We start from the raw sequence: 17,881 nt of genomic DNA on the forward strand, positions 1-17,881 counted from the left end.
ACCTCCCCGACTTCATCCTGGGCCGAGAGCTTCCCTGTCCCTGAAGCCTTTGGGATTTGCGAGCTCGCATTCACCCCTGCGGCCGGAGGAGGAGGAGGAGGAGGGGGGGGTGGTGGCGTGGGGTGTCAAAGGCGCTGCTGAAGACCAGACGCGACCCAGCCGCCCCCAAACACAACCCAACTTCCCCGACCGACCCCAGCGCAACGAAGGGGCGACGCACCGACCTCGGGGCGGGCCGGGCTGGCCGTCGGTCGGTCGGTGCCCGGCCTCACCGCGCTGGGCCGGCGAGGGCAGCCCCTTCCCGGGCCGGCCTCCTCGCTCCCCCTACCCCCGCCTCAGCTCACCGCCCCCCGCGCGGGGGTCCGGACGGGACCGCGCCGCAAAGGAGACGAAAAACGCTTTAAAAACCGAGCTGGACACGGTCCAAGCGGTGTCGGGTTTAAAAAAAAAAAAAAAAAAAAAAAAAAAGCCAAAGCACCACAACACCCAAACCACCACAAAAATCCCCCAAAGTAGGGAGAAGCGGAGCTTTAAAGCCCGTTCTCCTGTCAGCCATTTTAGAAGCGTGAGCTGAAGGGGCGGGGGGGGGGGGGGCGGTGGGGCACACCGCTGCGCACCCTTCCCGGCTGGCCCGCCCGCCGTTTATCGCCGGGGGAGTGGGGAAGGGGAGAAAAAAAAAAAAAAAACCAACCCCACATAAAAGAATTAAACCGTCGCCAGCGTGTTTCCCTCCACCCGGCAGCACCCAGCCCAGCCAAGCCCCCACCGCCGCGCAGCCGGGCCGGCCTCCAGCCGCTCGGCCCCCCGGTCCCCCACCTTGGCGTCCGGCGGCAGGATCAGCACCTGGCTGTTCTCCTCCTCCTTCTTCGCCGCCTCCTTCTGCGCCAACGCCGAATTGAACGACACCTTCACCATGGCCGCACCTCAACGCCCCGCACGCAGGAGAAGGACGAGAAGCAGCCCGGACCGGCGGAGCTACGAGGGCTACCTCCTGCCTTAGTCTCCCCCCTCCCGCTGCCGCCTCGCCGCGACTGCCGCCCCCGTCCCCTTGTCAGGCGGCGGAGGAGGAGGAGGAGGGGGAGAGGCGGGGCGGGGAGAGGGGTAGGCGGTGCCTGACAGGGGCGGGCGGGAAGAGGGGCGGTGGGGCCTCGCCCTCCGCCCGGCCCGGTGCGGGGAGAGGGCCTGGTCACCTCTGAGCCCTGCCCGCCCCGCTGGGCCGGCCTCTCTGCCGGCGCCTGGCTGTGCCCCCCTCGGGCGGCATCGCCTGCAGCGGCCCGCTGCCCCCGCCCTGGGCTCGGCGGGGAGATCCGGGGGAGGCCCGTCCCCCTCAGCCCCAGGCCCGGCTCCTCTGCAAGGCCTTAGGGGCGTCCCCGCGCCTCCCCCCGGGCTCGTCGGAGGCCTGGCGGGGCCCTGGCACCCTGCGGTGGGGTTGCGGCCCGGCATGGGGGTGCCACCTTCCCCGGGGTGAGGGGGGGCACAAGCGGTTCGGTTCAACCGGTGCGGTGTCTGCGTTTCTCAGGTTGCCGTTTTAATTAGATTTTTATTAAAAGAAAACGTTTGGGTGTTAACAGTCGGGAAGTAAATCCCCAAAATGGTATATAGGCAGCGTGAAGGTGAAGTCCACCGGTTGTTAAACCCTGTGGGAAGGATACGAGGGGCACCGGTAAAGCGGAGGTGACCTTCCCCCTTCCTCCCCGACACAGTGGAGAACCCATCGCACCATCCCGAGCAGGATGCTCGTCGGTGAAACACTGCGGTGCAGGCAGTCCTGCCGCGGAGACGGTTATGGTCCACTGCGAGAAGGATTTCATTTTGGTGACTCACCTGGGCAGAGTTGATTTCCTGGCAGGAGCTTTGGCAGTGATGCTTCTGTGTCTGTTAGTAAGATACCTGGCAAGCAGAATGCAGTCCTTGAGCTCAGCAGATGCTCTGCTGCTGACTTCGGCAAAATCCGGTCTTTCTCCATAAAGCATTAGATGGCACCACAACTGAATTGTCCTTATGCTACGTGCCTGTGTCCTTTAAAATTTTTGACCTAAAATGTCTGATAGAAAAGATAATTTAACCTGGTTTGTGCTATCATCCTAAAGTGTTTTCACCTAAAGATCTACGGATTATTTAAGGATCTTTTTTTGAATCTTTTTTTATGATAAAGACATTAAATCCACAAAGCAAACCATGATGATTTTACGTGTTCTCAAAAGAGCTGATGGTACAGCTTGCACCCATGACTGCAAATTGCCCCAGGTATTCCAAGAATTCAGTCTAACTACCTTAAAATTCAACAGAGGTTAACTGAATCATTTGCAGATATTTCACTGAAGTATAAAAAGTGACGGATGCCAAGGCAGACAGAATACAGAGATTTCTCTAGACACTTTCTGACCATATTTGGTACAGTCCTGGAGGTTTTGCTTTAGTAGGAACTTATAAAAAGTATTTGAGCGTTCTACATGAAAACCATAATGTACTTTAATAAGGCTATCATAAACTACAGTTTCCCAGGCTACTACTATGGATTTTTATTTTTTTTTAATAAATGGGACTTTATTGTCCCACTCCCAGGTTGAGAAATGCACCAGGTGACACCTCTGCTCCCATTTCAATGGGAATCTGTGCAGGCTCATTGTGTATTCAGGACAATATTTCGTTTACAAAGGCTGCAGTTCCGAGTTTTGCTTTGCTTTGTTCTCCTTAATGACATCTTCAGATATTCCTCACAGAAAGATGGGTATGCAAAAGACAGTCAAGGCTAAGGCATGGCATTTTATTACCTATGTCAAAGTATATCTAACTCTTTCCCCAGGCAGCACACACTCTTATCTTTCCAGATCAAATATACTCTGTCTGCTTCTTGAATCATGTTTACAAGTCATGGTGGCTCACCGCAGCTGGATTAGAGCAGCACCCTTACGGTGTTGCCACTTCTGACCATTTGATTAGCAAGAATTTAGGATATTTGGGATTCTTTCTATTAGGGAACAGAGTAAGAATAAAGCATCAGGAGAACCTCGGCTTAATTCCAGGCTGTGCTTTGCTTCTACGTGCTTGCTTTCAGGCGGCTGAGCCGATCAGATGGCTCCGTTCCTCCAAAAGGAATTCTTGCCTCATCTTCTTCCTTCTCTTGCCCTTCGTCTTCCCCCTCATCTTGCCCTTCATACTGCCCTCCTTCCACAGCAATCCCACTCAGTGCCTCTGCTACATGTGTGACCTGTGCGTCAGCCAATTCAATCCGTAAATCCAGCAGAAAATTATCCAGGTTTTTCTGGGTTAGTTTTCTGCTGGGTTGATGAGTTATGTCATTTCAGAGAGATACAAGGACCAGCACCAGTGTAAACAGTGGGCCTGCCAGGCCGAGAACAGGGAGGAGGGGGGAAGTGGGGAGGAAGGCCTCCCCGCTCTGCATAGATACAAGTATTACACCTCTCAAAACCACAGCCTCGTTTTTTCTCAGGCAAGTAGGTGCATCTCAGTCTATATCCGGATGACTTTCTCATTCTCTCTCACGTTTCTGCCCCTTCTCTCTCATGTACAAGGCTTCGTTTCCTTCAGTCCTCTGCCCCACCATTTATCGGATCTCAGGACCGCCCCCAGGAAAAGATGACCCCCGCTGTTCAGATCTGTGTGTTTGTGTCCTTGGGCAGAGGTTTTCCATTGTTTCAGCTGACACTAAAAAGGGGGCACCTCATTGATTCCATGTTTACCCTGAGTGGAAAATGGCTATTACATCCATCATGACTGGGAGTCACCTTCTCTTTCCGATGCTTCTCTCAAAATGCCACGATGCCCCAAGCTGTACCTCTGCTTGCCCATCTACAATTCAAAATCAGCCTACATGCCATCTCTTACACCAGGATCATAAGTTTTTAATGCCTGTACTAGACAATCTGTGGATTCAAACACATAAAACTGTGGGGATTTTAAATAACGATATTGTCTTCCAACAAAGGACACTATTTTGAGATGAGGAGGATGTAGTTGTTTTTAAAGTTTCTCTTATAAAGCTTTTAAATGCAACTGAACGTGGAAAGTTCCATATGGTATCACGGTATTTTTTAATTGTTTCTTCTACTCCTCATTTCTCGTTAACTGCCGGATGTTCTGATATGGTGTGTCTTACTTTTCCCTCAACCGCTCTTCCTGGTTTTAGGTCTATATATATCTATCCATCTCTGTCTAACTATGTATATCATTCTCATTTTTTGGGGCAGGGAGGAGACAAGCAAAAGTTGCTTCTGTGACAGACGTTTCTTCAGCTTGCTTTCTTAGATAGAAGTTGAAATCCATTGACACTGTTGTCAAGGGCTTTCACACCGTGGCTGGCTCTTCCTCTCTGCCCCACTCTGCCTTCCACCCCTCTTCTTCTCCACACAGCCCCCTCACCTCCACCTGAAAGGAGTCTCACCTACCAGGTTCTTATCCAAATGGACCGCAAAAAAATTGCTGTCATGCTGTCCCTTTTGCACAATCCCTGAATTAATTCGCAAGGACTTGTACTAAGAGTAGACTTAATCTTAGATACATTAGTACACAGGTAAGGCTAGTGATTTTCCTTATATAATTCCAGTGACAAAATTCTGTACTGGGAATGCCACTTTATCAGCAAAAGGAATTTTTTTTTGCCATTGCCTGATGTGTTGATCTGGGAAATTTTTTCCAGATTGTTTGTTTTGGTTAGATGGCGGAATATGGCCACGGCAGCATTTTTTTTAGCTTTGATTTAAATCTGCTACCACCTCCAAATCTACCTTTCCTGTTAGAGCTCAAAACAAAAAGACCAATGTAAATTCCTGATGGCTAAAGCAGAGGGGAAAAGATGTCACTTACGACTGTAAACAGGATAGGATAGGAAAGAAAACATATCAAAAGGCATAGTCTGTTTATCAGCCTCTATATTCTTCTTAATATCCCAGAGCCCGCTGAAGTTGGCAAACCAAATGGTGCATAAATCTTTGCCATTCTTTATCTTGCAGATGGTTGGGACTGCAGACTGTTGGTGCTTTCACATGTTTTGGGACCCAACCATTACAGCAGAATCCCCACTTTTTTACTAGTCTCTAGGCAGTATTGTAATCTAAATCTTAAAAATAACATAATTTTCACAATCTGTCTAAAATTTAGCTGCTACAACAAAGCATAAAATAAGCTTAACAAATCTATTTCAACTTGGCTTGTGCCTCCCGGCGCCTCAGTCATCCCTGCTGTGAATAAAGCCCATTAGAGTGTGTAAATGGCACCACAGCAATGAATTATGCCATAATCCAGCAAGCTGCTTTGCATGGCCGGCTTCTGCACCCACGTGGAAGCCCGGGGTCCACCAAGACACAGCAGCTTGCCTGACTGGGTCTGTAGTTTGTCTGGTGGGAAATTACCATATGCAATATGCAGAAACCTACCTGCGTGTACAGTACCCGGTTGCACGCTCTTAATTTCAAAGAATTGTTTGCAACGTGAGCCAGATCCTCCCTCGTTTGAAGGCAGCGGAAGGACTCTCCTGCTCTTCTTTTAAAGCTGATCCTGTGTTCAATACAAACATTTTTACTTCAGTTCTAACTGGGTGTCATCTATTAAGTGCCAGACTGCAGGAAGGCAACCTTTATATTAATTTATCAACATTTTATTTGCTCATTAAGCATCAAGGATTTGGCCAGTACTGAAGAAGACTCAAATTAAAGACTATTGCTGCCCCAGGGACTTTATAATCTAAATCAGATACAGAAAGAAAAAATTCTCAGGGAAGCTAGGGACACAGAATAACTTTGAAAGCTCACTCTCTTTTCCCTTAAGCTCTTTTCCTTGTCTCATTTCCGTTCACAGAAATAAAAAATATGTGCAAGCCCTTGTCCTCTAGTATTTGAGCAGCTGCTGCCTTCTCCTTACTGGCCCAACAAATGTTGTTTTCCCCCTTTTAATACATTAAATACAAGCTGCAAATATCTTTTGTCTTTTAGACTTTATTGAAATGATATTATCACTCCTTTTTGCTTTGTCCATTAGCACCCAAGACTGCCAGAACTGTCTGGTGCAAGTGGTTAATTTACCCCAGGACACCTGCTTTAGGAGGTTAAAGACAAATTCAGCTTGCTCCATTACAAGACATCCTGGCATATATTGTCATAGTCTCAAATTTCTGTTTGGGCCTCAGGAGTTTTTTGTACCTGTCCTTTTGTTTCCTTTTCTGCTTCATCAAACACAAACTTCCTCACTTGGCTTTCCAGGTCTTCCCTCACCGGTGTGTGGCCCTGTCCATATTGGTTGTTAGGTCTCATGGCAGGTCCGACAGATCATTACTGGTGCAAACTTTCTTTTCTTTGGCCCTGGGTCACCCACACATGGAAGGAGCTCTTCTGTCCATCAAACCCCATAATATTGTTAAAGTAATGTGTGTTCATAGCCCAACAGAAGAATCACATCTGTGGCAGCTGGGTCACCACAGATTTGTAAAGTTGCCCTTATCTCACGCTTCCCAGCCAGATCACTAAGTTCTTGCACATTTGCACTTAACACTATAGTTTCTCTCTTCCTTGGGGCAAGCAGCGCCTATACAGAGGAGAAGATGAAGCCACGCCAGAAACACTGAGGCTGCTGGTTGGACCCACACTGTGATGCCCTACTACTGCTGCTTCTCTGCAGTCCCGGGACTCAGGACACAGCCTCCCATGTATTGATGTGCAGGTAAGATGAGAGCTCTGCTGAAGTGAAGTGACAGTTCAAACTATCTCACCATTGCTCTGCATCCTTGTTTTTGCCCCTTTTCCCCCCATTTGCTGTATATTGCTACGTTCCCATGGCTCTTCTGGACCTGTGATTGTGTTTTCATCACCCTGTGTAAGTGTGAGCATGCACACAGCGCTTTCTGCAACTACCTAAGCCCCTAGTCACTCTTGGGATATATACCATTCAGAGAGCATCCTCTCTGTGTGTTTGGGGGTTTGAAGTAAGCAGGGGGGTGGAATGTCAGGGCTGTGAGATTGGAACTAAATTCTCATTTACCAAATTTGTGAAAATTTCTATTAGTCAAGTTCTTATTCTTTTTTTCCCCTTACCTAAAGCTTTGTTGGTTTTGTTGATTTTCAGGTCTCTTCTATGCTTACCAGCATTTGGCAAAAAAGTAAGGAACTGACCTTTCCAGCTTGATGCTGTAAGATTAATTCTACCTAGCAACTGTTGGTTTTTAGGATAAACTTCTGCAAAGCCGCGTGAGTTACACAATAGAAAGCATGAAAGCCTCTATCCTGTTTAAACAGGTTTCAATGTGGTTGGCTCCCAACCCAAGCACACTTGACGTCTTGAGTTGAAGGGTTAATTTCCCTGCTAGCTGCTCTGCCACACCTAAGACAAACCTTCTTCCCAAACAGCAGTAGTCAGAGGCTGCACCCAGACCTGCGGTGCCTGTTTAAAGCATCACCTGATATCTTCAGGAGAAGTTTCATGTTAACACCAAATTTTGGACAACTGCATGTATCTGCTACAGTGGCAACTCCATTCCTTCCTGTGAGTCAGGCCTTGGTGTTGTCATAGATAAACTGGATCCAAGAGTAAAATGCTTCTTTTGTTTTATGACTGCACTTGCCTGGTAGGTGAGCTTTCACTGGAGCAGCTCTGAGCTGCTCACGGTTCAGCTGGACAGTCCCTAGAGTTGCCTCCAGGGAAGCGGCCAGAGCTCATTGGTGGGGGAGGAAGGGCAATGAGCGGTACAAGGGCTCCTTGTAGGCAGCAGTGCACAGTAGCTTTGCTTTAGATGCAATACGAAACCTCACTCTTCATGTTGGAACAACTGACATTTGTCAGCCTGGTAATGAAGATGTTGGGGGGGAGGTGTAAAATGTCCCAGATGATGCAGATCTCTGTATTCATCAGTTCTTTTTCTCCCTTCTTTTCCTGACAGGCAGGGCATCCTGGAAAGACAGAAGGAGCAGCAACATAAATTAAGAGGGGCTGCAGGAGAATACTGGTAACAGAGGATGCCATCCACCAGTTGTCCCATGGTAGTAGCCAGAGGTATCCCTACTTTTGCATTTGATGTAAGATATATTTTTAAGATGCTTGGACTTTTAGTTACTTTTCTACTCAATTTACAGACTTGTAAAATAGCCCACCGCATTTTATATATTTTTAAGAACATCTGTAAGTTCAATAAGATCTCCTGGCTTAATAAGAACAAAGATTTCACCAGGAATTCTCAGCAGGAGGGAGGTTTCCTTTGTGATATGGTAATTCTAGTAAATCAGAGCAATAAACATTCGTCCCCAGCCTATGACTTATTCACACCATACAGCCCAGACATTCCAGTATTGCTCACAATTTCAAGAAAGGAAAAGAAAGGAAAAGAAAGGAGAAGGAAAAGAAAGGGGAAGGGAAGGGAAAGGGAAGGGAAGGGAAGGGAAGGGAAGGGAAGGGAAGGGAAGGGAAGGGAAGGGAAGGAAGGAAGGGAAGGGAAGGGAAGGGAAGGGAAGGGAAGGGAAGGGAAGGAAGGGAAGGGAGGGGAGGGGAGGGGGAGGGGAGGGGGAGGGGAGGGGGGAGGAGAGGAGAGGGAGGGGAGGGGAGGGGAGGGGAGGGAAGGGAGGGAAGGGAAGGGAAGGGAAGGGAAGGGAAGGGAAGAGAAGAGAAGAGAAGAGAAGAGAAGAGAAGAGAAGAGAAGAGAAGAGAAGAGAAGAGAAGAGAAGAGAAGAGAAGAGAAGAGAAGAGAAGAGAAGAGAAGAGAAGAGAAGAGAAGAGAAGAGAAGAGAAGAGAAGAGAAGAGAAGAGAAGAGAAGAGAAGAGAAGGGTTAAAACCATGGGTTATAATGACAGCAGAGTTTGGAGTGGGCTGCAGCATACTGCATACTTTACTGCTTGTTAATTATTGTCCCTTGGCCAAAGAAATTTAGGTATCTGGCAATAATTTAAACCTGTTTGAAAATTCCTTCAGGAAAATTTACTAAAAGACCACCTTCTCAAATCTTTCATGGAAAAGATGGATTTGTGGAAAGATGTTTGCTCCCCAGAAAGCCTCATCTTTTCCCTGATTTAGAGACAAAAAAAAAATCAATAACACGCAATCTGTGCCCATTTTTCCGTTCAGGATTATTTAAAGCTATAGAGCTAACAAATCGAGTTTCCTTTATATTTTTGAGGCTGGTTAGTGGGATAGTGATATGGTTACAAGGATGTAACACTGAAAAAGCTGAAAGAAATGTAAGAAATATTCCCTAGTTTCTCAGGAAATCCCTGTGGTCTGTTGTTACGAATTTCTCTGTATGGAACATAATACAGCATTGACTACACCAGCACAGGGTGAAACAAACTGTGGCAAGGTGACTACGTACTTTTTCAGGATGGCTCAGACTCTGCATTAGGGAGATAAATTATGCAGGAAAAAGAAAGGTAATGGTAATTTGTAAGGAAATGCCAAGACTCAGAGAGAAAACTGTAGTTTCAACCTAAGAAAAATTCTCAACTGTCTCCTTTGGGGAGGGTTAGACAAAAAAAAAATCTATCTTCCTGCCTATGACTTCGTTCTGTAGTTACTGAAGTCAAGAGCAATATCCCCATTGACTGAAGATGTGCAATTAGGAGTCTTGACTGCTGTAGAGATAAATCATCCATCTTCACTCTGCTAAAAAAGGGGCTTACAATCCGCTTTCAAGATTAATAAAATTTATGTACCAAAAAACACCTGGCCTTTTCTGGAAGCAACAGAGAAGAATACAAAGGTTTTTGCACAAATTGCATCACACAAGTGATTTGACAAGATGCCGTCATCAGTCAAAGGCATGGATCAATGCTTTTACACGTGTACCTTGCCAGCAAACCAGTTAGTTTTCTTTCAGTCTTCAGTAATTCATATCACAAGAAATAGATTCCTACGTAATATGCCCTTGGAGTGGAAACAATTTTAAAAGTAGGTTAAAAATAGAAAACTTTATGAACAATACACTCCTTACATAGATTGTAAATGGAAACATAGTATTTAACCGGTCATCAGCGATGAAATCTGAGGCTACTTGTATATTGGCGAATATCTCTAGCAGCATGCAGCTTGCCACAGAAGCAAGATCCTAATATGAAAACCATGGACTTTTCTCCAGTAAGGCTGCCATTTGCTTTCAATAAAGAATTGTCTGAGTAAAGACAATAGAAGCGGGTCCCATATTTGAAAACCAAGAACAAACACAAATAAATATGAACCAGGAATGACAGAGAAGGAGCCAAAAATAAATAAACGGGAGGAAAAAGAGCAAGAGAAATAGACAGTTTAATGAGACTGGGAGTGTGGAGATCAAAACAATTTTCATGCTAGTTTTAAACACAAATTAAGAAGAAAGTGATAAGTATTTTATAAAAAAAATTGGGTAGGCATGTTTTGGCATATCATGCGTTTCTCAGTATGCATGGGGGCTATTGCCTTGTTTTGGTATAGGAGGCCTTAAGGAGATGTTCTTCAGTGTGAAAACATCTTTGAATAAATCACATTATCATATTTGCTAGACTGTGTTTTCTCCTCTGTTTTGTACAAGTTATGGGTGGAGTTTGTGCGCCTTACACTCAGCCTCACGATACCTCTTGTCTTCTCTAACGCAGTTACTTCTGAAAACAGTTTCCATTTATTTCTTAAGTTTCAGGGCGTATTCTTGGCCTGAGTGGGCAGAACTGTCTTGATTTGGGTAAGCATTTAATAATGAAGAAGGAAGAAAACATGAAGAGGGAACAGTCTTTTTACCCTGTGTTTATCAGAAGTACAGTCTCAGGCCTTTTCTAAATGTATACTGAACCAAAAATCCATTAAGGACACACATTAACACCTTCCAAGATAACAGTACCCATCCATCCTCCCTGTTTATCCTTTCAATACAGCTGGGACACACCCACACTCTGAATAATTCCTCTCCCAGACAGAAAAAAAAAGACCCATAACAACAGTAGGAGATGAGTACGAACCCAGCCCTGGAGGTAGGAAGGGAAGGAGGTGGGGGGAGAGCCTGAACTGAAAAGAAAAAAAAAAAAAGAGCATAAAGTCCTTAGCAGAAGGACACTAGGGTCAAGTGAGCCATGAGTAGGAAAAATGAGACGAAGACAAAATCCTTACAGTGGGTAGCAGGATGGATGGCAAGAGAAAATGGTACAGACAGAGAGCCTTTGGCGTGGGAAAAGGATTGAGATCCTAGCGGAAAAATTGCGGTACACTGGTATGTGTGTCTCTGTGAAGGATGGGAGGTGGGAGGGATTGTGGTACTTTTTTAAGTAGGGAGCGGGTGAAGAGGGACACTGAGCCACCAGCTAGGTAGTAAAATAATGACCTTGTGATGTCTCAGGTATGAAACACGGGCCTGAGGGAACCCTGAAACTGAAATGGGAGGTGTCACATAGGAAGGGGTTTTGTGTACAGCATGAAAGATGGCTTTCAGAAGAAAAAATCTTACAGATTCATGGAGTGAGGTAAGACAAACGGGGATTTCAGTCGAGCTGGGTGTTTCCAGGAACTGGCTCCGCTGAGGCCCCTTTGCTTTGTTGTAGTATATTCCCCCACCTTGCCTTAAGATGACTGGGGACAGGAACCTGCTGTCCTCAACAGGCTCTTCAGTCACTGGGGTGGGAGCAGTTTTCAGGCAGACCCTCATGGAGGACCATTAACCCTAGCCACTTCCACAGCCACCGCAAACAAGAACTTGCCTCTTGGCTGTCCATCTCCTCTGGGGAGCCAGGTCTCACTGCAGAGAAGGGTGAGCGAGGATGCACTCTACTAGGGCAGCACGTCCTCATGGCCTGAACAGCAGTTTTTTATGAGTGATGGCAAGTTGTGTTGAGTCTGTCCAGCACTTTGGGGGCGCATTCACGCAACAAAAGAATGAACAGATGCTGAGAGACAATTTACAGGGAGCAATTTCTCAGTACTCCACCAAACCAGTAACCCTGCACATATGGCCTGTTCATCCGTACTCCAGTATGCCCCGTTTTCCTCTCTCTGACGATGTAGAGGCATTAGTATCCTTTCCAGTTTGGTTTGCATTCTTGTCACCCAATGGTTTGTATATTTTTTTCTAATCTAACACATTCACTTTGGGTATATACTTGCACTGTTACTAAAACACCTCCTGAACTGCACAGCTTCAGTTTTCTGTCCGCCACAGAGCAACCACCAAATACTCAGCGACACAGGGTCTTTTTTTAACACTGTGGTTATAACCGCTGACTTCATCTAACAAGTTCACATCTGCCTCGCGAAGCACCAGCACAGGAGCAAGACTATGCTCTCACTACCACCTCAAGCTGGCTGGTTTGTGCCTGGGGAGAGATACAGGAAAGGCAGATCTGGCTGGGAACTTTTACTACCTGTATGTGCTATAGGCAGAGGCTGCCCATTTTGGGGTGAAGCAGTAGAAATCTAGGGGTGTTTGGTTTGAGAGGCCTGTTACAATGTGGCTATAGCACTTCCATAGGCATAGGGCACAAAAGTCCTGTGTAGGAGCCCTGGGGAAGAAGACACACTATAGCCCCGCAAATTAATGAGAAGTCAAGGAAATAGTTTTTGTTCCTCATCCCTGCAGATTTTGCTGCTCCGAGTATAATTTCATACTCATTTAGGCAGGGGGAGTAGGATTACACAAAATATGATTAAACATTAGAAATGGAGAAGAGCAATTAGTATCAATTGGATTGCATGCATTTTTAGAAGCCTGAAGCGATGGACACAGGACACCATAGTACTGTGTGCTGCACGGCCACAAGACAGAAGGTCCCTACCTCTCAGAACTGAGCAGCTGAGCTTAAAACTGGAGACAGCAGACCAGAGCAGACCAACCAGACAGGACAACAACTCAGGCATCATGACAGACCCACATCACAGTCTACGCGCCATTTTCAGCACTTCTCAAAAACGGTAGTTTTGAGGAATGTAGTGAGGTACTTGAGGGACAGTGTAAGATGACAAGCTTAGTGGTGTTTCTGGAGAAAGTCTTCCCGGGAGAAAGATGTGGGGAGCAGAAAGCATGGGCATCTCTGTCTAACTGAGCTATGGCATTAGCAGATTCAGAGCGTAGGTTTGTTACGGCTGTGTAGCCTCTTTGAAGGACACCTGCACAAGCTTTTTCTTGGCTTAATCACCAATAGAAAAAGCAGTTGGATGTAGGGAAGAGGGAGGAAAGAGAAAGAAAAAAAGCCACGTCTGCTGTGTAATGAGAGCCATGCCACGGGCTGGTTGGAAATGTGGCAGCATATTGCAAGTACACGCTACTCCCCAGTTTGAAGTAATCCCATTTTTTTCCTCTCTGGCTGAGTCAAAGGCTGGATAGGGAGAGGGAAATGGACCTTTGCAGAAATGCGGTGTTTTGCCTGTCTTGTGACCAGGCACATTTGTAGCTCTGAATCTGAGCAGTGTCAGTCAACAAAGCAGGATGTGTCAGTAAATTCCCCGCTGGAACTGCTTTTATTCAATCCACTTCATGGTCTTGCATGGCGCCCATTGACTCAATGCTGAGCGGCTCTGTGGTAAATGAAGCATTTTGCATTTCCAACCTGGGACATGGCAGAAAATAAACCAAGTTTTCTACTTAGAAAACAAAAATAACCTTGTGCAGGAAGGAAGGACATTCTGAGCAGTCCTTTCACAACACCTCCAGGCAAAGAAAGGACCTGGTTTTGTCCCTTAGCACTTCTCCTCTCAGAGCTGGAAGCCAGCCTTGACCCGTGGGAGCCCCTTTTAGTCTCCAGCTATTGATGAAGCTTGGATGGGCTCTTCCCTCACAGTTTTCTTGGGATGCCAAGATTGGCAACCACATGTTTATTGCCCACTTACTATGAAAGGGGCAAAGACTGGTTATGGTGGGGAAATGCTCGTGAGACAGAGGTGATGTGTGAAGTACAAAAGAAATAACAAAATACGTCTACATAGCATATACAGAGTACATGAAGTTTTTGACTGTCCCAGATGGATCACCTTGAAGCAATTTCCTGATGTAAATTAGTTCCCTTTGAAATATCCCAGCAAAAATGCCAGTCTGCTGCAGGGAAACTGAAATACTTCTCATAGATGAAGAATAATAACGGAAATACAAACTGAAAAAAACTGTGATCTACAGGTGAGTATCAGGGACAGGAAAAATGTGGCTGTAGAGAAAGGTTATAGATGAACTGATCATAGGAAGGAAATTCATTGGTTTTCCCGATTTACTATCACAAGTTGCTTTCTAAAAAGGAGAGTTTAAATTGCACAGAGTATCATTTTGCAACTGTAATACGAATATGTACTATCATAGTATCCAGACTGTTTCTGTAGTAGCAGCAAACAAACAGAAATGAGGGAAAAAATAATCCTGGAGTAAGATCAAAGCCCTGAATCAAAAAATTGTATTTGCCAAGAAGTTCCTTTATCTGTACCCTAAGGTAATGGTAATGGCAGTTTTTCACCCCACATACCTGCTATTGTTGGTAACAGGACACGGGTGGGGTACTATGGGTTTCAGGGTGTGTCTCTCCTCTGTCCTTCCCCATCCCTGTCCTCACCCCTGTTGTGATCCTGTGCCTGTCCACGTCGAGACCGGCTGGAGCACACTGTAGATCCTTCTTTTCCTATACACCTCAATTTCCTTCCAGTGGAAACCAGGATGCAGGATGGGGGGAAAAAAACCTGTACATCGGAACCTTATCCCCATATGCAGTTACTATGTGGCTGGGGGACATTTTGGGAACTGAAAAGTCTCTGGTCCCACAACTTTTGACACACACAGGGAGTACAAATTGCCTGATAACAGCTTTCAAAAATTAGGGGTGAAACTGTTTCTTACTGCCCTCCTCTCTAAAACAGGAACAATACCTTACAGCAAAGCAAGGAATGCTGACAAAGTCAGTTCTTTTCATGATCGGAGTGCACAATTAATTGTCTGTAAGCACTTGATTTGCAAGTGGCTTCAAAATGATCAACGAAAGGTTGGGTTAATATAGATATACTGCATATCTAAATGAGAAATGGCTGCTGTTACAATTGAAAGGACAAAGGAAGCCTATGGAAAATTGACAGGTAAATATCTAGCTGAGATTTCTGTTAATTAAAGCGTGTAATTTATTAAAACAACAAAACACAGTGAACTGATTCAGGACCATCTGTCCATGGTAATCATAAGTATATGTTCATAGTACTGCATCATTTGAGTAATAACCATAGTCGAACAAACATTTTGAAAGAAAGATAAACCCATGAAACGTAAGTTCTTTGTGTGAGCAAAATGAGGACCCTGGTCCTCAGTCAGCACTGGGCCTCTAAATGCTTTAATATGAAAAAAAATAGCAATAAGAAAAGGGATGAAAAGTAATTGGGGACTAAACAGGGTTTAAAATGTTTAAAACTGTGAACTAATATACATCTGTGACTAATAAAAAGCATATATTGACTCTTCAGTTACTCAAGTTGTGCCCTGTTTAAACAATATTTTATTATTTTGACTCTTCCTCCACAGGCTTTTATCAGCAGCAGAATAAACGATGATCAAAATATGCACTGGAATATTTTCCTTTTGGAGGAAATAAAAAAAAAACAAAAAAAAAGAAGAAAAGCATCTTTCTCCTATGACAGTGTATGAATTTTAATGTAAAATGTATTCTGAGCTAATCCTCTCCTAGACAGGCTTGTTCTTGCATTGAGAGATGACAGGCTTTTAAATCTGCCGAGGATGAGTTCAGGCCTTTCTTTCCGGCTTTGCATTGCTTCTGCAATACTTGCTGACACCGCTGCTACTTAGGGGAGCAAAAGGAGTCTACCTGAGTTTAAGGGTGAGCTGTGGAGATGGGAAATGCTGACAGATAGGGCTCAAAGGTGAAGGAGGAACTGATGTTAAACTGATGTTTTAACTGATGTTAAAAGAACAAAATGGAAAAGCAAGGGTAGTAAATAACTAGTCAGACTTTAGAGGAGATTCTTTCTATACTCAGACATTCACATTAGCTGTATCCATGTCCGCAACTGCAAGATAGTAAGGCTATGCCTATGCTAGTAAATGAAATGTGCTTATGATCCCACTGAGGCTCACTGTGACTACCCTTTTTGTTAAACTCTCTTATCTCCCAAAACAGGGTGGCTGCTTCCAAAGTGCTTATTGCGAACGGTCCCTGACTGATTACCACACAGCATCTAGGAACTGTGTGGGGAAGGGCTGCACACGCAGGTCAGGTGCCAGGAAATCCTTCTGACAGGGTCCTTCTTCCAGTTTAATAGTTTGGATGCTCAAATTCTAGTTCCAGGGGACATTCACTGTTTACTTCCATGGTACAGGGAGGAGAGTGCCTCTGGGGCCAGGCTTTTTTCAGTGGTGCCCAGTGACAGGACAAGAGGTAATGGGCACAAACTTGAGCATAGGAAGTTCCATCTCAACATGATGAGGAACTTCTTGCCTTTGAGGGTGTCAGAGCACTGGAACAGGCTGCCCAGAGAGGTGGTGGAGTCTCCAACTCTGGAGACATTCAAAACCTGCCTGGACGGGTTCCTGTGCAACCTGCTCTAGGTGACCCTACTCTGGCAGGGGGGTTGGACGAGATGATCTCCAGAGATCCCTTCCAACCCCTACCATTCTGTGATTCTGTCTACTAACATGAATAAATGTGCTGAAGTCAACAGAATAATTCATAATAATGAAAGTATAGCGTTAGTACATTATACTATATATGTAAAATTACAATATGATTAGTAATTATTGCAACATCAGTCTCTGCATACTCATACGTATTTGTTCTGTGAAGCCACAGACCTCCAAATACTTGAGAAGATCTGGTGGCTATTTATCTGCATAGAGTTACTTGCATACTTAAGGGTTTGACATACTGTGGCCGAGACAAAGAAAGACAGTAAAAGCCACCAGGAATGCACATTAAAACATGTAGTTTATTTCTTTTGGAAACTGAAATTTATATTATATTTCTGTTAGTACTTCACTATGTCCTGATTCAGAAAATTGGTAGCATGAATCATTCAGTTTTGGGAAGACAAGGCCTTCACCACAAGATAGGATTGTGTGGATTGTTGAAAGCAGCTAGAAGCTCACCAGAATTTTAAAGCTAGCACTGTTTTCCAATAAAGCCTTTTAATTCACCTATGGGGATAGTATATTTTATAGTTTCAGTGATGGGGATACCAAACATGCAGTGACCTTCTAAGACCTAACCAATGTGAGGTTAAGGAAAAGATGTACAAGACTATGGCAAGGAAAATGTTCCTTGTTCAAATTCAAAGGATAAGTTTCATGAACAATCTTTTAAAATTAAGCCTTCTATCCGTAGTTATCAACCCTCGCTTCCTGGTCACACAGGATCTAGTTTTATATTACAGGCCTGCAATAAAGGAAGCAAAGCAAGAGAGCAGGCAAGACTGGGAGACAAAATTAGTATTTATTTTTTACCCTCCTGAGTAATCAAGTATTTCCATATGCCACACAGCAAATGAAACCTGCTTTCCAATGCATTTTCATCTGATGGTGGGATCCTGTGGTGGTGCCACCTCTGATTAAAACTTTTCTTGAGGTTGGGATATACAATATTGGCTCATCTGTGTAGATTCTTTTATGCCTAACATGGCTTGGGTTGGTGGTATACATTTTCTTCCATATAAGGCTGTAAGCTTTTCCTCTGCTATATGCAACTATCTGTTTTCATGCAATATGTAGGGAACTAGTATGTTTGAAACCACTAACTTTAAGTGAAACTGGGCTGAACATGGCCATGAGTTATTTGCAAAGGGAGGACAGACAGACACACAAGAGCGCATATATGCTCAGAGCATGACTGCAACATTGTCATTTCCATAGAAGCTAAAAATAAATAAACACAAAAGTCTGACTTCACTGCACAATGTCTTCCTTAATTGTAAAAGTTCATCTGGGCTAGAAACCGAGTTAACCACATTTTAATGCTAAGCATA

General features: G+C 44.9%; 1 protein-coding gene across 2 annotated transcripts in view; it reads right to left on the bottom strand.

Annotated features, from left to right (window-relative positions):
- ITM2B (integral membrane protein 2B) overlaps nt 1-1,074 on the bottom strand; it is a 30,554-nt gene extending 29,480 nt beyond the window's left edge. The window contains exon 1 of one of the 2 annotated variants that reach the window (XM_063334416.1): nt 817-1,074. In XM_063334416.1, the coding sequence (XP_063190486.1) occupies nt 817-915 (99 nt within the window). In that variant the 5' untranslated portion in view covers nt 916-1,074. The remainder of the gene's footprint in view (nt 1-816) is intronic. The other variant, XM_063334406.1, reaches the window with a different exon arrangement.
- Nucleotides 1,075-17,881: the final 16,807 nt, after the last annotated feature.

The sequence above is a fragment of the Chroicocephalus ridibundus genome, chromosome 1, assembly GCF_963924245.1.
Source record: "Chroicocephalus ridibundus chromosome 1, bChrRid1.1, whole genome shotgun sequence".
Taxonomy (NCBI): Eukaryota; Metazoa; Chordata; class Aves; order Charadriiformes; family Laridae; genus Chroicocephalus; species Chroicocephalus ridibundus.